The sequence below is a fragment of the Rhinoraja longicauda genome, chromosome 30 (assembly GCF_053455715.1).
Source record: "Rhinoraja longicauda isolate Sanriku21f chromosome 30, sRhiLon1.1, whole genome shotgun sequence".
In the NCBI taxonomy this organism is placed as follows: Eukaryota; Metazoa; Chordata; class Chondrichthyes; order Rajiformes; family Arhynchobatidae; genus Rhinoraja; species Rhinoraja longicauda.
The window spans coordinates 18,111,259-18,131,140 of NC_135982.1; the positions used below are offsets into that span (position 1 = coordinate 18,111,259).

The 19,882-nt window shown below is 40.0% G+C and overlaps 1 protein-coding gene across 24 annotated transcripts in view; it reads left to right on the forward strand.

Moving 5' to 3' along the window:
* Positions 1-19,882, forward strand: part of eif4g3b (eukaryotic translation initiation factor 4 gamma, 3b) — a 209,792-nt gene that overhangs the window by 116,346 nt on the left and 73,564 nt on the right. For 18 of the 24 annotated variants that reach the window (XM_078425386.1, XM_078425388.1, XM_078425389.1 and 15 more), the window contains 5 exons: positions 56-109; positions 6,390-6,487; positions 12,426-12,551; positions 16,567-16,705; positions 18,334-18,372. In XM_078425386.1, coding sequence (XP_078281512.1) covers positions 56-109; positions 6,390-6,487; positions 12,426-12,551; positions 16,567-16,705; positions 18,334-18,372 — 456 coding nt within the window. The remainder of the gene's footprint in view (positions 1-55; positions 110-6,389; positions 6,488-12,425; positions 12,552-16,566; positions 16,706-18,333; positions 18,373-19,882) is intronic. The other 6 variants (XM_078425391.1, XM_078425409.1, XM_078425393.1 and 3 more) reach the window with 3 other exon arrangements.

A 19,882-nucleotide genomic window follows, 5' to 3' on the forward strand; every position in this document is an offset into this window, starting at 1 on the left:
ACAGTGAATATTGGGATCTGAGGCTAAACAAATTTATGTTCTGTTTCATGCCTAGCCTCAGAAACAAGGCGCAGAGGGTGGCCCCAATCAGGAGTTCAGCCACTGTGTGGTGAGTTTTTTTTAATAGAAAAAGTTGTTTTTTTAAAACTATCTAGGCATGTATACCGTAAGAAGATTCACGAGGGAAAACATTAGAGGCTTTTATATAGATATATATATATATTAAACAGTTACAGTATTTTTTTTCTTTTCTAATTTCAATAGTAATGCACAGGCAGGTGACCTATTTCATGCTTCTGCCAACAGTCTTTATTGCCTGCAGGAAGTGAGAAAGGATGGGCTCTCTGGTAAGGTGTCCAGCCAAGTCCTGGCCCAATCTTGCAATATCCTAACTGGGTAGAAAGGTGGAGTTTAAGTCATAAGATTCTCAGGGCATGTCACTGTACGCCTGTTTTTTTAAAAATAAATGCTTCATCATGCAGCAAAATAGTCAGATCGCTGTAGATTCTTAGCACATCATTTAAGTAATTGTTGTGATTTCTTTATTGAAATGTTTTCCTTGCATGTTTGGATCAATTTTTGCTCAGTTTTAGTTTATTTTCATAAAATGAGCAAGTTGTGCTTTGCAAGATTTAAATAATTTCCAGGTATTTTAGTTTCTTTAGTAGATTCCTACATAAGAACATTTATGTAGATTTGATATTTTCAAGGCTAAAGGAAGATGTGCAGAAATATGTATCTGGAGGTGTGGATCTAAAAATGTTTTTTTTGTAAGCCTCAAATGTGATTGTTCCATCCTTTCAACAAATAATCACCTAGATAACTCATGGATACCAAAGAATACTTTCTCCACTTCCTGCTTCATGCTTCCTGTCTGTTTTCCCTGCTTCAGGTTTTTTGTCAACGTTCCTTTACTCCATTTTGATTTATTTTTGTGTTCCCATCATTGATTACTTTCCTTTTAACTATCTGGGGTCTCAGACTAACCAGTGGCAAATTTCCAGTTGTGCAGAGGGGACTGGTTTGATGCTGAAGTTATAGGCAAGCCGTTCAGCTCGTTTTAATCTTGGTCATCTTTGTAGTGACTTGATACAGCTGAGGCACTTGCTTGGCCACTCGGGATAGCAGTTAAGATTCAATCACTTTTGTGTGAGACTGAAAGTACTTATGGTTAGATACATAGAGACAGCATATTTCCCTCTCTGAAGCAAATGGGTCACCAAATTTGATTTTCACACGATCAGATAGGTTGAAATCACTTTTACTGATGCTACCTTTTTTTCATGCAATATATTTGGAAGCTAAATTTAAATTGTTTGCCATGGCACAATTTGAATTTAAACTTGCAATCTCTGGGTGACTATCCTGTAAAGTACTATCCTGGAACTATTACATTTTTACATAGGAGTGTGGCTTAAATTCTGTTTTGAAATATATCTTCAACGTGCACTGGTTTTTGAGAGAAGCTGTCATGGAAATGTAATGTAGTTGGCTGTTTTCATGGAATAAACCAATCTGCAAGTGAGAGGTCTCTGAACTTTAATTAGTTAAAATTAGACTTTTTCTAATATGGTGATTTAATTAGTTGACTTCAACGTGGCAGCTACACATGTACATATATACAAAGCACGCAGTTCAGACGCACAATTACTTACATTGTAGTCAGAGAGCTGAATACTGTTTATAATCTTTCAAGAATGGTAATTGCTGAGGTAGGAATCATGTAACATAATTATTCTTCCACTTCCCTTCCCAGTACTTATCAGCAAATTATCAACAAAACCTATGATGTAGCATTATTTTGTTCTTGCAGAACTGTGGAATCACATAGTTGTTGATCCATTAATGTTACCTGTTGGATGTCATGAGTAATTCCAGTTGATCTAATTTGATCATGAATAGAAATCAGTTGACGTTCAAATAAGCTCATTAAACAACCACATCTAATTAGCTTGAATAGTTCATGCTAGAGACGTTATGATTGTGATTATTGAGATATTGGCATCTAAATATAGAAAATATTTTAATATACAGCAGTTTGGTGATAGTCCTACATCTGTTTATAGTTCAGGTCCTTTTTATTGAGAATTACACATTGAAACAATTATCTTTCAGTCGGGAAGGGAATAGGGAAATTGCTGATTTTTTAGGTTACTGTTTGCCAAAATTATCGTGCTGAATCAGTCATCTTAGTATGAAATGGCGGTCGCTGAGAAAAATGCTAACTGATTTGAAAACTGTAGGTGGAATCTCATTTTCCCCACATGCTGCTATCCAAATTTGTGTTTTAATAAATCCACAAGTGCTGGCATCTCTTTTGTCCCAGATTAGCTATTTCTGATAAAGGAAGAAACTGTTGGTGGCGTAAAACTTAAAAACAGGATTATTTCCCTTCTCTGTCACTGCTACTTCACCGTTCTATTGTTGCTTTAATATTGAGATGAAAAGCCCAAAAGACCCATCAGTCTTCATTTGATCAGAAAAACAAAATGCTGGAGGATCTCAGCGAGTCAGGAAGCATTTGTGGAGTGAAATAGGGCAGTCGATATTTTGGGTGGGGGCTCCTCTTCAATCTGAAATTCCTGCAGCAGTCTGCTTTTCACTGAAGCTTCCAGCAGATGAAGTCTGTTATGTTTTAAATAAGGTTGGCCTGCTTAACAAATTGCACCAATCAAATCAAACATAGTTTTCCAGGCCCCCACTCCCTCATCTTTACTATGGATGTCCAGTCACTCTGCACCTCCTTCCCCCACAGGGAAGGTCTTAAAGCCCTCCGTTTTCCCTCGTCCGCAGAACCATCCAATTTCTACTAATACTCTCCTCTGCCGAGCAGAGCTGGTCCTTACCCTTAACAACTTCTCCTTTGACTCCTCGCACTTCCTCCAAATCCAAGAATCCTGGGGCACTCACATGGGCCCCAGGTAGGCCTGCCTCTTTGTAGGGTACGTCGAAGAATTACGTTTCCAGGTGTACACTGGCCCTTTCCCCGAACTCTAACTCTGTTACATTGACGACTGCATCCATGCAGAACTCACTGACTTCCATCAACTTCACGACTAATTTCCATCCTGCACTCCAATTCACTTGGATTCACCCCGACATCTCCCTACCGTTTATAGATCTCACCGTCTCCATCACAGGAGACAGAATATTAACTGACATCTATTATAAACCCACTAAATCCCATAGCTATCTGCACTACACTTCTTCCTGCACTGTTTACTGTAAAGACTGTCCCTATTCCCAGTTCCTCCATCTGCGCTCAGGATGAGGTTTTTCATATCAGGTCATCGGAGATGTCCTCGTTCTTTAGGGAACGGTAGTTCCGCTCTTCCATTACAGATGAGGCTCTCATAAGTCTCCTTGATATCCAGCAGCTCCGCTCTTGCTCCCCCTCCCCCCATTCGTAACAAGGGTAAAGTCCCCCATGTCCTCGCCTTCCACCCCATCAGCCGTGGCAGAGAGCATATATTCTTCCAACATTTTCGCCACCTCCAACGGGATCCCACTATTGGTCTCATCTTCCCATCACCACCCCTTTCTGCTTTCCGCAGAGACCGTTCCCTCTGCAACTCCCTGGTCAACTTGCCCCTTCCCTCCCAAAATACCCCCTTTCCCCTGCAACCACAGGAGATGCAACACCTGTCCCTTTATCCCCCCCCCCCTCCTCGACTCCATCCAAGGACCCCGACAGACCTTTCAGGTGAAACTGGTTCACTTGCACCTCCTCCAACCTCATCTGCTGTTCCAGGTGTCAACTCCTGTATATCGGTGAGACTAAGCGCAGGCTGAAAACCTCCGTTCAGTCTGCCTTAATCTACTTGATCTCCTGGTTGCTCAGCACTTCAAACCCCCCCCGCCCATTGCCAATCTGCCCTTTCTGTCCTGGGCCTCCTCCATTGTCAGAATGAGGCCCAGCACAAATTGGAGGAACAGCGCCTCATATTTCGCTTGGGTAGCTTACACCCCAGCAGTATGAACATTGACATTCTCTAGCCAATGTATGAACATTGACTTCAAATAGCCCTTGCTTTCCCTTTCTCTCCATCCCCTTCCCCTTCCCAGTTCTCCCACCAGTCTCACTGTCTCCAACTACATTCTATCTCTGTCCCACCCACTCCCCTGACATCAGTCTGAAGAAGGCTCTTGACTCGAAACGTCACCCATTCCTTCTCTCCAGACATACTGCCTGTCCCGCTGAGTTACTCCAGCATTTTGTGTCTACCTGCAATCAAATATAGTGTTTTACAATGGCATGAATCCAACAGCATGAGCATTAATTTCAGGGAACTCACCCCATGTCCCAAGTGCTTCCACGCTCTCCCATTACCGATTTATTTTTTATTCCCCCTCACCCTCCACTCCCTTCTGCGCTTCATCCATCCCTACCTCTGCAGTTTGTTTTTTGCCAAAGATTCCAGTGACTGCAGTCTCTTGTGTCTCCATGGTGTTTTCCTAGTTCATTTAGCAATTTGCAGAGCCCTTTAGATAATCTGAGAATTCTATTTTCACAAAGGTCATTTTTGAATATCAATAAAATTCCTACTATGAATTCAAAACATTACATAAGAATGAATCTTACTCGCTATAGGTTTTAGGTGCTGTACACTAAGCATGGATAAAGGTTCTATCTGGCAGAGAGAAAGTGCTGAATTAGCATAGAAAGGATTGTCCCAAGCTGTAGTGCTGTAATTTTAGAGCAGTGCCTGACTTTCGGCTGATAAATCTGAAAATACATTGCTGTGCATTAGTCGGTCCTGGAGTTTGAGAGATGAGACATGCAACAAAAAAAATGCTGATTATGGCTTGGTGCTAGTATTTAGAAAATTCTTTAAGTTAATCATGGCATAGTTGTGATCAGTTATTTAGCCACTGATGAAGCCATTCATCTTTTTGTGCAGGTGCTGTGGAAATCCCAGCATTGACTTGGCAGGCATACCAATAGTGTCATACACAGCAGCTTTTGGTTTTATGTGCAGTCATATCCTTGTAGGTATAGCACTCTTGTAAAAAATATAGTATTTGTAGTTTTATATAAAATTTAACAACTGATGAATTGTAAAGGCTGACTTTCTCACTGGAGGAGAAAAGATTGTGGAAAAATTGAGTGATGTGTTAAAAGATGCAAGTACTTGAAGTTAATGTGAGTAATTAAAAACCAATGGATTATCCAAGGGTGGACCCTCCTTGTTGTGATTAATGAATGCTTTTCCTGCAGTGTGGTTGTTGAGGATTTTTTCGTGGAATGTAATTATCGTGAAAATTTTGTTAAATCCACAGACTAAATAACTTATTTCAAAGGAATGTGCTGAGATAGGGTTCAGTATTTTCCTAGAAACTTTTGTATTAGTGTTTTTCTCCTAAAGCTGTCAAATCAAGTAGATTTATCCTGTACATTGCAGTAGATTTTTCTCAACATTGTTTTACTAAACCATCATAAACTATTAAGCCAATAGACCCTGAACTAGGGACTTTAAAGAATCATTACTTCATTCATTGTTATGACTTTTGTCACAAAAATAGTTTTGTAATCTTGCATTTTGTCATTACATTCATGGTTTCAAAAGCAATTTCTGTGATGGTCCCACTAAATTAAGCAAAGAGATATTCTACGATTCATGAGCAAGTGGTCTGCATCGTTTTCTTTCTCAACACAAATGTCACAATAACAATTTTTACTTAAAAAATAATACAATTTCAGTGCCATCCATGTGCAGATTTGCAGGGCTCACAATGGAGGGAACAAGAGCTGATACAGAGACCATCACAATGGCCAAACCATGTGCCTGCTTTCTAGGATAATTCAACATCGATAACCAGCCAATTTTTAGCCTTATAATCAGTCAACCAAATGGACGTATCTGTCAGCGGACAGATTTTTTTAAGCTTAAATGGGACAATTTTGCAATTTTATTATTTTCATTCGTTGGGGATACACTGTTCGAAGATTACTGCCCTTTATACGTGCATTCTTTTGTATACATCCCATACAGAATCCTCTGTTTTGAAACCACTCCATCTTTGTTTGCATCCCACCCCCCACCTACCCTGCTGCATGTACAACAAGCCTTGGGCTTGTGATTGAATACTTAAAGCAAAGACAACCATAAAGACCCCAAAACAGCAATACTTTCTTGCAAGAGTGAAAGGAACATTGCAGTGTGTCATTTGGGTGTTTGATTTCTAAGTTGTCTTGATAAGAACAGACTCCCAAGCTCTAGTGGGAATACTGACTTAAATTCAAGTGTTCATAACAACTAATAAGCCAAAATATACCATATTTTATCACCTGTGCTGTGCATGAAATTTAGAAAACTCCATAAAGTTACCTGTTATTGAATGTGCAGAGCTTGTTTGGATAAATTGTGATGTGCATTTTCTTTCACCAGCACCATCCTATTACAGTCAACCTGTGTATTCGCCGTCTGCACCTTTGATAGTGCCTACACAACAACAACCACCTCCAACAAAGAGGGAAAAGAAAACGGTATGGCATCCATGTGGCTGGTTTCTCTTTGCTTCTGTTTGAGTGTAATTGAGTTGATGTGATGTTTAACTTGCAAATAGCCCTGCAGTCCTGTTATTTGATTCTATACTAGAATGTTTTTTTTATGTGGCTTGTAGGTCATTGGTATTGCTGAGTCTGTTTCTCTAAGTTATGAATGTTAGAAAGAAGTATAATCGTCTCAAGAAGACACCCAATTTCATGTGGCTCATATCTGAAGAGCACTAACCTGGCTTAGTTTTCAAGGTGAGGTCTGGTATTCTACCGATCTACTAGGTATTTCCAGCCCAGTCAAGCATCTTCTAGAATTATCTTTTTTGAGTGACCCCACCATCTCTGTTTCGGTGCAGGTAATGCATAGCCTCAAAGTAGTGCCTTGTAGTAAATCAGCATTTAGTTTGATTTGTACCAGATTGCTTTCTTGATGCATTCTTAATTTAGTCATGGTTGCCTAAATGCTATGAAGAAGGGAGACTATTTTCCCTTAAAATAAAGATAGCACTGGAACAAAGGTGTGGTGCATCAGAGCGCCAGTAGCAGTAAGCCGAATGAGAGGAAAATGTACAACTATACAATTGTTCGTTGAAGATTGGGTGAATGTCAAAGTCGCTCAATGCCGCATCACTATTTCAGAGTAATTATGGAACTGCGCAGTTGGTGGCGTGATAGTATCATTCAAATTAAAACCATCATATAAAAAATGAAAAGTACTGTATGATGCAGTGTGTGAATCCCAAGGAATTACAAATTGCATGCTTACTACCTTAATGATGTAGTAATAGTTTGAGCCCATTCAGGTTGAGGATGTGTAGGATCAAAACAGAAGTTAAGTGGAAAATGGATTTTGATCATTTAGTATGCTTACATTTCGTATGTTTAGTACTTTGTTGCATAAGCACTTATCAGGACTGTAACAGGCTTGATTCTGAAATAATTTTGAACTGTGCTGTGCTACAAGTATGGAATTCAGCCTGTTCCGGATTATTTATAAATTCTGTGAATTTTTATCCCATTAGTTTATGTGGTTGCTGCTGAAATTGGGCTCGCTGAGGTTCACATTGGGATGACTGAGAAATGTTTCACTTCCCATGTACAATGCAGGAGAAATTAAGAACATATTAATTTTGCTGAATGTTTGATTTCAGTTTCAAAACATTTGAAAACAGGAATTCAAATTGGAAGAACTAATCCAGATGAATGAATGAATGAATAATGAATAAGTTTATTGGCCAAGTATGCATATACAAGGAATGCCCTGGTGCTCCGCTCACAAATGACAACACGAACATACAGTTAACAATTAAGAATAAAGCATAACCACATCAAAACAATAAAGATACAACATTACGGTCTAAACGTGCGGGTGAAAATAAACCAGAGCAAAAAAGAGACCACAGACTTTGGTTATTGAGTAAAACTATCACTCGTGGAAAAAAAAAGCTGTTTTTATGTCTGGCTGTGGCTGCTTTGACAGTCACCTTCCAGAGGGAAGTGCTTCGAAGAGTTTGTGGCCAGGGTGAGAGGGGTCAGAGATGATCTTGCCCGCTCACTTCCTGGCCCTTGCAGTGTACAGTTTGTCAATGGGGGGAAGGTTGCAGCCAACAACCTTCTCAGCTGTGCGAACGATCTATTGCAGCCTCCGGATGTCGTGCTTGGTGGCTGAGCCAAACCAGACCATGATGGAGAAGGTGAGGACAGACTCAATGATAGCAGTATAGAATTGGACCATCATTGCCTGTGGCAGATTGTGTTTCTTCAGTTGCCGCAGGAAGTACATCCTCTGTTGGGCCTTTTTGACTGTGAAGTCGATGGTGGCCCCCCATTTAAGGTCCCTGGAGATGATGGTTCCAAGGAACTTAAATGACTCCACAGATGTGACTATGGTGTTGTTGATGGTGAGTGGGGGGAGGGGAGGGGGATCTCTTCGAAAGTCCACAATTAGTTCCACTGTCTTGAGAGCATTGAGTTCCAGGTTGTTGCGATGGCACCAGGACACCAGCTGTGTCACTTCCCCTCTGTAGGCAGATTCCTCCCCATCCTGGATCAGTCTAATCAAGTTAGTGTCATCCGCAAACTTGAGGAGCTTGACAGAGCAGTCTGTGGAGGTGCAGTCGTTGGTGTAGAGAGAGTAAAGGAGAGGGGAGAGTCGGCAGCCTTGCGGAGCTCCTATGCTGAGGGTCTGCGGGTCCGAGATGTGCTTTCCCAGACTCACATGCTGCTTCCTGTCCGTCAGGAAGTTGATGATCCACTGACAGAGGGGTTCAGGCACAGTCAACTGGGAGAGTTTGTAGTGTAGTAGCTCTGGCACAATGGTGTTAAAAGCAGAGCTAAAGTCCACAAACAGAATCCTGGCATAGCTCCCCTTGCAGTCTAGGGGCTGGTGGATGAAGTGCAGGCCTAGATTGACTACGTCGTCCACCGATCTATTGGCCCTGTATGCAAACTGCAGTGGGTTTGTGATGTTTTTCAGCTGGTCCAGCACAAGTCTTACGGGCAGTTTGCAGCCCGGTGGTATGAACGTCGGGCAGTTTGCAGCCCGGTGGTATGAACGTCGGGCAGTTTGCAGCCCGGTGGTATGAACGTCAGGGCAGTTTGCAGCCCGGTGGTATGAACGTCGGGCAGTTTGCAGCCCGGTGGTATGAACGTCGACTTCTCCAACTTTAGATAGCTCCTCTGTCCCTCCCTTCCCCTCCTCCTTCCCAGATCTCCCTCTATCTTCCTGTCTCCACCTATATCCTTCCTTTGTCCCGCCCCCCTGACATCAGTCTGAAGAAGGGTCTCGACCCGAAACGTCACCCATTCCTTCTCTCCCGAGATGCTGCCCGACCTGCTGAGTTACTCCAGCATTTTGTGAACAAGTCTTTCAAAGGTCTTCATGACTACAGAGGTAAGTGCGACAGGCCTGTAGTCATTAAGACCAGTGATCCTTGTCTTTTTGGGTACAGGGACAATAGTGACGACCTTGAAGCAGGCAGGGACAGTACAGGTTTGCAGGGACTGGTTGAAAATGTCTGTGTAGATCGGTGCCAGTTGTTCGGCACAGAGCTTGAGGGTAGAGGGGGAAACATTGTTCGGTCCTGGAGATTTCCGGCTTTTCTGTTTTCTGAATAGCCTCTCCACCTCCGCAATTTCTATTGTTAAACTGGAGTCAATCTGTGAGGATGTGTAAATTGGTGATTGCAGAGGGGTGGGGGAAAGGGCCAGTCTTTGCAAACTCCAGCCAGCCTCTGAGTAAGTGTGAATTGCTGCTTGGGGAGGAGTGGATGGGGACGGATCCAGTCTTTGCAAACTGGAGTCAGTCTTTGAGTACGTGTAAAGTGGTGATTGGGGGTGGGGGGAGGGGGTCCCAGGGTTATGTTTCTGTTTCTCGAACCTGCAGTAAAACTCGTTCAGGTCGTTGGTCAGCTGATGATTGTCCAAGGAGCGTGGGGTTTTCGTCTTGTACCTGGTGATTTCTTGCAAGCCCTTCCAAACTGGAGGAGTCATTAGCTGAGAACTAGCTTCTCAGAGTGCCTTTCCTTGGCAGCTCTGATTCCTCTTCTCAGCTTGTACTTGGCTTGCCTGTAGAGGTCTGTATCCCCGCTCCTGCAGGCCTCATCTTTTGACTGGCGGAGCTGTCTGAGTTCTGCTGTGAACCAGGGCTTGTTGTTGTTGAACCAGATCCGGGTCTCCGTGGGAATGCAACTGCCCTCGCAAAAGCTGACATAGGATGTCACAGTGTCTGTGTACTCATCGAGGCTTGTGGTTGCTTCCCTGAACACATTCCAATCAGTGCAGTCAAAGCAGGACTGTAGTTTTTCAATGCCCTCGCTTGTCCACTTTTTCGTTGTTCTGACCACAGGTTGAGCAGATTTTAGTTTCTGCCTGTAGGTCGGAATAAGGTGAACTAATCAATGATCGGAGAGACCCAGAGCCGTCCGAGGAACAGAGCGATATGCGTTCTTGATTAAAGAGTTGCAGTGATCAAGTGTCCTCTCCCCTCTGGTGGGGCAGGTAACATGAAGTCTGTACTTTTGGAGCTCCCGACTGAGGTTGGCCTTGTTAAAGTCCCTCCAAACAATGACCATGGAGTCCGTCCGGGAAGTCACTATCTACCCTCAATACCTGGTCTGCGAGTTGCGTTTGCACTTCACGTACGCAGGCTTGGGGAGGGGGGATATAAACTCCAGCAAGAATAAAAGAGGTAAATTCTCTCGGAGCGTAAAAGGGTTTGCAGTTTATAAAGAACGATTCTAGATTGGGGGAACAGAAGTTACACAGATCAGATTGTAACTGATTTCACCAGGATACAAGGAACACAATTATGCAGCTCCCAAGACGTTAAAGAACGCACAGAATTGTTTTGGGCTGCTCTGGAAGCGATGGCTTCACCGTCCGGCACGGCCTAGAATAGGCCGCGGGACTTTCTCTGCCCGGCGGGGGCTTCAATGTCGGGAGCCACGACCCCCCCGACGTGGCAAGTTCAACAGCCTGACCGCGGGAGAAGACGGCAGGGGAAGAGAAAAGACATTCTGGCCTTCCATCACAGTGAGGAGGTGACTGGAGGAGACTCACTGTGATGGATGTTTCTTTTTGTTTGGTGTTGGTTTATGATTGTGTGTGTTATTGCTTATTTTTATTGGTCTTATTGTTGGACTGTGGGTAATCTTTCATTTCACTGCTCATTTATGTGTATGTGACAAATAAATTGACTATTGACTATTGATCTTCTTGAAGCCATTTCTTGTATTGTCCAGAGCACCAGCATAGCTTACTGTCACATCGTGGTCTTTACATCCTTAAAGACTTTCAATCCAAGATTTCTAGTTCTGGTTACATTTTATTTCCGTCGAGCAATTCTAATGTGAAGCATTTCTGGCAGATTGCAACAGGTCTAGGATTAGTTTCATAATTGCATTTATTCTAAAAAGAAAAACTAGTAAGATATATCAAAACAGCAATGTATAGTGTCATAAATCATTAGTCAGATATTTTAAACGTTATCTGCTGCACAATGCACACGTCTTTTATAGGTTTTTGACTGCTGTTTCACGTATATTTGTGGTTTCTTTTTTTGCATGCTGAGCATTTTCTCTTTATTTAGATATCTTGTTCCAGTTTGCTATTGCTTTGTCTTTTGCATGTGCGCAGTCTTAGTTTAGTTTAATTTAGTTTAGTTCAGAGTTACAGCATGGAAACAGGCCCACCGAGTCTGCATTGACAAGCAATCACCCATACACTGGTTTATCCTACACAATAGGAACAATTAACAGAAGCCAATTAACTTACAAACCTGCACGTCTTTGGGAGGAAACTGGAGCACACAGGGAAAACCAACTGGAGCACCACAGTGAAAAGGTACAAACTCCATACAGACAACAGGCAGAGTCAGGATCGAACCCAGGTCTATGGTACTGTAAGGCAGCAACTCTGCTGCTGCACCACTGTGCTACCCTTGTTACATTTTGCATACCTAGAATTGATTTGAAACTGCATTGGAAAGGGGTAATTTAATAATTCTGCAAGCACTAGCTAGCTATTCATGTTTCCATCAGTGCATTATGTTGATTATTTTACATTCTGAGCGATTAATCTAATACTTTTGCTGGTAAATGCAGCATATGGATTGAGGATTACTCCAAATGATAGCTTGATGGTTGACGCAGACTTGGTGGGCCAAATAACCTGTTTCCATGTTGTATCTCTGATGTTCTCATGTTTATCACACTATTTACATGGGAGGTATTTGCAGCATATATTTAAATAATAAAGTACTTTGGAAAACATGTCTCCCATAAAGCTTGAGAAACGATTTTATTTCTACTCCACCATTCGCATGACATCTGTACATATTCCATGGCACGGAAGGCTTAGTTTAAGAACCAAAGAGTTAAAAAAATTGTTGTACGTCAAAGTTTAATTATTCGATTCTTTTCTGCAGATTAGAATCCGTGATCCAAATCAAGGAGGCAAAGACATCACTGAAGAAATAATGTTGGGTGGAGGTGGAAGCAGAAACCCTACACCACCTGTTGGGAGGCCGAATACCACCCCCACTCCACCCCAGGTAGTTATCAAATAGCTGACACTTTGACATAGTGAAAAATAATTCAAAGTAAATTGTTAAAAGTTAGCAATTGTATTGAAATTTTAGTTTTATCTATTTTGGGTCCTTTTGTCGTACATAACAGGATCTTAACCAAACTGCATTTGAAAAGCCCGTCTTGGAGCTCTGCTTGGCACAATCTGAACAGGCGTAAAACTCCTCCTTTCATAGGATGATTAACGGTTGGGATCATTTGTCGTGGAAAGTGATTACAGCTAAAATATTGGCTTCCTTTAAATAATAGTTAGATGTGATAATGACAAGGTGAGACCTTGTCTTCCTGATATGATACAGGGTCAAAATGTGTAGGAAAGAACTGCAGGTGCCAGTTTAAATCAAAGATAGACACAAAATGCTGGAGGAACTCAGCGGGCAGGCAGCATCTCTGGAGAGAAGGAATGGATGACGTTTCGGGTAGCGACCCTTCAGACTGATTCTGAATACAGGGTCATATTCACATCAATTTATTTTATAATTTACAATCTTTCTAATTGGTAAGCACAACACTGCTATTGTAGAAGATTGATTGGCAGGCTGGAACCAGAACAGGCGTAAATGAGCCTGTTTTTTGTATCCATGATAATAAACAGGGATATGCCATCAGGATTAGTACCCAAGCCTCAATTTATTTTACAAAGTACATAAATAACATGGATAAAGATACTAAAGGTATGGTTGTTGTATTTTTTGATGGCATTAGATAGGAAGAAAAATAGGTTTTGCAGAGAAAAGACTACTACAAAGGAATATAGATATAGGTAAATTAGTGGACAAGGATGTAAGCAAGCAGATATGGGAAATTGTAAATTTTGGGAACAAATAATGAGGAAAACGAACTATCTTTTTGTTTAATTGCAAGGGGAAATGAATATAAAGGTAGGGAACCTATGTTTCCATTATGTCAGGCATTCGTGAAACTACCTCTGGAATATTGTGGCAGTATTGGACACCTTATTTAGAAAATGGAATGGTATAGAAGTAATAGAAAGGAATGCATAAGAGGAGGGAAGACACTACTGATTAGGGAGAACATAGAGTACTTAGGATTTCCCAGAGGGATTGTTCATTGAGGTAGAAGTTAAGGAGAGAGAGGCAATCACTTTGAAGGAGCTTCTTGGAACTGAAATTTTTAAAATATAGGTGCTGGAAACCTAAATTACAAAGAGAAAATGCTCAACAATTCAGCTTGTATCTCTCGGAAGAAAAACACAGTTAAAGTTTCAGATCAGAACCCTTTTCGAGAGTGAATGGTTACAGTAGGTACTTGGAATACAAAATTGAGATTATGTTTGTGTTGGTCGTGATCTTTAGAAATGCAGAACAAATTGTGGGTTGAGTGACCAGCTCTTAATTCATATATTCAGGAATCTCGGCCAGCTCTCATTATTCATCTATAGCTAAATCTAACTCTTCAAATGGCACAATCGTTTTCTGTTCACATTTAATTGAAATGATTCTCTACCAAATGGCAGTCACACTCCCTTCCAGCTCTGCATGCATTGCTTTTGGTGACCAGCCAAGTGTTGATATAATAATCAGACCATTAAATTAGCTGGTAGCTCCCTCATGCTCACAATGCCCATGAGTCGTCTAGTAAACCCAAGGCAGCCTGCCGAACACCCGGCCATAGCTACAGTCATGAACGTCCAGTGCAGCATGTATTATCTTGTAGTGCTTTGTTGTTGTATTAATAAATTTGATGAAGATGCCCAAATATGATTTGGCTGGTTTTCTATAGCCTGAGGTGTGTGGAGCAGCCACTGAGGTACCAGCTGTCCTAGCTGATAGAATGAGTATTCTTGCCAAGCCTTTAGCCCAAGCATTTTTAGGGGGGGAAATCATGCAGATAATCCAACATACAAAATGCAAAGCAGGTAGTTGAGCTACCACTTTATTTTAATACCATGAAAGAAATACTGAGAATTAACAAAGACCATTTGGTCTGTCAGGCCGGAATGGAAAAGTTGAAATAAGGAGATATTGTTCAAAGTGCAAAGAGTTCAGTATGGGAGAGAAAGGGCAAAACACTCCATTGACCACAAAGCTATTTTACCTATGAAGCTAATTGTTAAGCTCCTAGAACTGAATTACAACGGTTGCATTCTGTATAATTACGACACAATACAATCACTGAGATTTAAAGTGAAATATGAAGATTTGCTGAAACAAAGCTTATTGAAACGTATGCTTATACATCTTGTTGAAAGTGTTTTGTGTTTCACGTTGTATTGAACTTTAAATATTTGTTTGTCTTCAATGTTATGATGTATCGTGTTCCCACTAAATAAAATTATGGTTAGAAATCCTCTTTCAAAATAAGCATATCCTTAGCAGGTGAACTTTAGTGCCATTATTTTAACTTTTTTTAGTTTTTGGTTATGTACATGAAATGTACCCACCCAGATGGCAGTGAAGGTAATATATAAATGGGTAGATCTCCTTATCTAACCTGCTTTAAATCTCAGAAGCATGCCACCATTTTTTTTAAACTTCGCGTTAATTTGTCCATAATTGCCACCAAATTTAAGTACGTCATCCCAGTTATTTGCTGATTTATTTTGTAATGGATTGGGTATTTTGACTTCAGGGTGAGTCACATCTGTTTTTCTCTTTTGGAATGAAAATTTTTGATTTGACTTTTTGTTTTAAACTTCCAAGACACTCCAATAACTTTAAATTTCTAGTCCCTTGTTGCCTCATTGTTAGCCTGACTGCCCAGTCCCTTTACACCTCCAGCCTGCACCAGGAAGGTCTCAAGGCCTTTGGTTCTTCCTTTAACAGAGACCTAATCAATTTCCTTTCACTAACACTGCTCTGATTGGCGAACGTTGTCATCATTCTCAGCAACTTCTCGTATGACTTTTCTCACTTTCTTCAAGTTAAAGGTGTCTCCAAGGGTACTTGTATGGACCCCAGCTATGTCAACCTTTTTGTTGGTTATGTGGAACAGTCCTTGTTCCAAATGTACACTGGCACCTTCCCATAACCCTTTTTCCGCTATATTGTTGACTGCATTGGAGCTGCCTCCTGCACCTGTGCAGAACTCATTGATTTAATTAACTTTAACACTAACTTCCATCTTGCCCTCAAATTGACTTGCACTCTCTCTGACACCCCTCTTCCCTTTCCTGATCTCTCTGTCACTATCACGGGGGGGGATTATCAACTGACAACAACTACAAACCCTCCGACTCCCACAGTTATGAACTACACCTACCTCTTGTAAAGACGCTATCCCGTCTCAATTTCTCTGCGTCTGCTGCATCAGCTCCCAAGATGAAACTTTCATTCTGGGATATCCGAGATGTCCTCTTTCTTTAGTAAACGGGGGTTTCCTACCTGCACATAACCTATATCACTCCAGTCCCTGCATATCCACATGCCTATCCAAAAATATTTTAAATGTCACTAAAGTACCAGGCACTCACCACCCTCTGTTTAAAAAATACCTGCACATCTCCTTTAAACTTTGCCCCTCTTACCTTAAAGCTATGCCTTCTAGTATTTGATTTTTCCAGCTTGGGAAAAAGATTCTGACTGTCTACTCATAATTTTATGTACACCAACATCTGCAGTTCCTTGTGTCTCAGAAATAGCCAAATTTATTTTTTGGTACATTGCATTATTTATATTACATAATTTCTCACTAACCAATATATCCTGGAAAGATCAGCTACACATTAATGTTGTAATTAAGGGGTTAATGGAAGAGAAAATAAATACATTAGACTATTTTATTGCAAATAATTGGCCAGTCCTTAATCAAAAAGGACTCTTAGAGGGAACACTGAGAATGTATTAGCAGTGTACTGTCTGTTGTCTTTCCTTGCTGTTGTTAACAGTAATCCTGTTTTCTTTTTCTTCCCATTCCTGCTTACTCCATCTCTTTTTGATTTTCTTTCTTTTGATTTATTGTGGAATTTCATGGGAAACTGTTTCACATATTTTCCTCTCTGTTATGTGTTCCATGTGCTAGTTTTTGTGTCCGCACCCTCATTATCCTCACCTGTTGTACCTCAAATCCCAGCAGCTGCCCAGTCAGGTTGCAGATCACGCTCCAGTTTTTGGGACTGTGGAAAATGCTCACATGGCACCAAACGTGAACTTCAAGCAAGGTTTGTTCAATTCTACTCTGCTATATTTCTTGTGATATTTTATTTGGTAACTGTTGATAATCTGATGGGAAATGAATGGCAGGGGACTATATATTGTTTTCCGTATTATCTTCCAGTCAGGTAAATGCCAAAAGATATCTGGGCGAATCTTCATGTTTAGTGATTTGTTAAAAGTCTAATTTTCAGGTAGTTTAATGTTTTAATTTATTTTACCTCTGGCAGAAACTTTCTATCACTTTGAAGAATCTGCATTGACTATTTTTTGCAATGCCAAATCTATAAATATCTATTGCCCATATGTTTGTGTTATCAGTTAGTTTCTCTGCCTGGTAACAGTTATTCTTCTGAAAAATTATCAGTAGGCATCATGCAAGAGTATTTCAGAATAATAATAATTGTATTATTCAAGGTATAAACACTTCATTCATTCGTTTGGCAGCTCCTAGTGAACTAGCATCAACAATTAGTTTTCATTATTTTCAAATGCGCAGATTTAACATAGAAGGGATTGTGTCACCAATAAGTTATATCCTGTTGTCATGTTAGTTTATACGATCTTCAATGGCAGTTTTTTTCAGAATATGACAACCTGCACATTTTGGCCTATTAATGAAAGCGGCATTTGCAGTTCTTTAGAAAGAACTGTAGAGGTAATATGACAAAATTAATCACATATATTTTTATAAACTTTAACAAAAAGAACACTTGAACAGAGTGGAACCTCTGTTAACGCATTTAAGATCATTACTGTGGTGAAATAAGAGCTGATTTGTCACAGGACAAGGCTTTCGCACTAGAACGTCATGAAATTCTCCTGATCAAGAAATTAGCAGTGCAGGGTTATTATTTTGTTTGGAACATGATTATTATTCCTTTCCTATTGAAGTTTTGCATTTCTCTTATTTAACAAAGATTATTTTGAGGTGATTGGTACCTCAGTGCTCCAAATCTGCCCATATTTGAAAGTATTAGAGTGAAGTGTGGTGGCTTCAGCAGGGCTGCCAATTAAACACGAAACAAGAAGTGTATATCACCAGTGGCCACCAAAATTGAGCAAACCCTGAGACTGACCCCACCAAAAGTGCTTAAATTGACTTGAATGAAATGATTATAATTTGTGACCAATTCTTGTTTGATCTAGATGCTTGAATTTAGCTGATTATTTTACATATTTAAATGGTGTTATTAATTTAAAATTGTATTAGCCATTAATTTGAATTAACCAATAAAAATTATAGAACTCAAAGATAAAAAAATAAATCAATAATTTTAGTAGAGCATTATGATTTCAAAATAGTAAAGTGAATGATGCAAGGATTGTTCATAGAGTAAGGAAACATTACACTAGTGTTTTAAAAATAGCTGCTTACAACCAGTGAAAGGTAATCTTAGATTTCTGGGAAAAATAATGGACATTTTGATTTGCTTTCAACACACAAACATAACAAGTAGTTTTCTTTGAAAATTTGGTATAATTGAAGTACTTTTAATTTACTGTTTTAAATATCTGCACTTGTATATGCAATGTTTTCTCAGAAAGGACCAATAAACTTAAATACAAAGTAGAATCCCTATAATTACAAGTTCAGGCGTAGGTACATGCCATAAAATGTTTCTATTTATTTCAGTGGAGCGAACTGAAGCTGCTATTACAAAACTGAAACCAGGTATGGAACTAAATTAAGAATTTACTGCAAAATAAAACAAAATAATATGTTTAACCTCAATACTTCTGACTGCACTTATGAAGAAGGGATATTTCAGTGATTATGTGAAGAGAAGTAGCAGTTTCATCTGCCTATTGAATAATGAAATTAGAAATATATCATCATTCATAAAATTTAGTGTTGCATTACTGAAAGCACAGGTTTGGTTTCAGCCATTATATTGTGCTTCTTTTTGGAAATGTGTCCAGAAGTCCTTCATACTTTGGTTTAAATTTTGCTGCGTGATATATTCATGGAACATAGAACAGCCTAGGAACAGTCTATTGTGTTTGTGCCGTCCTTCTTTACTCTCTGAATGTTTGTGCCTCTGTCTAACAAGTATTGGTAGTATATCTGCTTCTACTACCTCCTCTGGCAGCTTGTTCCAGGCATGTACCATTCTACTCATTTAAAAAAAAAAAAAACATGCCTTGCATGTTTCTAGATCTTCCTTCATGACTTCTATGGCTTTTTCATCCTCCTATTTATTTTTTCCCTCTGGTTTTGGACTGCTCCATCTCCTCCTAGTATCTTTCTGTTCCTGCATGTGCTCGCCTTTGTTGTTATGAAGTTAGGTAAGGGAAGTGAATTTTGAAGGAATAGAATCTGCAAACAAACAAGATAGACACAAAAAGCTGGAGTAACTTAGCGGGTCAGGCAGCATCTCTGGAAAAAAGGAATGGCTGATGTTTCGGGTCGAGACCCTTCTTCAGACTTCAACCTTGATCTTGGCCTTCACCTAAGTAACACCAAAGCTTTCTGAACACATCTTGTCCTGTTTCACCTCTCTTTTTAGAGCCCTGCATAAAACCTATCTGTTTCTCTGAGCTTTTAATCACCCCACCTAATATGCCATATTTGGATTTTGAGTCAATTTAGTTTATTACACTGCAGTACAGCATCAAAAGATGATTTATTATGTGAAAAGCACCATTGACACCAATCAGTGGGTATAGTGGAACAAGTTGTGCCTGTTCGATCATTAACAAAATGTTGGATTTATCTAGTGTTCCGAGGAAATGTTTACACTACAACTTAAAAATCATTTGCTGTGTTCCCAATTTAATGATTTGCAGTGCCTGGTCATTTTTAAGTAACATCACATTTTATTTAAGTTGCATGACTTGTAACAGGCAAGATCACGGTGGCATATAGCAGGAGAATCGGGAACTATTAATAACATTTTCCAATCCAATAAAAATGAAAACCTCATGTTTAAAATTAGTAAATTGTGCTTTGGATACAACCTGTAGTATAAGATTGCAGTACTTTCTCACTTCTACATGAGGCTGTGCAATTAATAATCATTTTACTTGGCTTAAGCCAGAGCCATTTACCTAATGCCTCATTTTATAGAGTACCTTTGAAGATAAATCACGAGCCAGTTATGAAGAATTGATAATAATCTTTATTGCAACTCAAGTCATGACTTGTCCAGTTTGCTTTCAAAAAGGATTTTCATAGATGACCG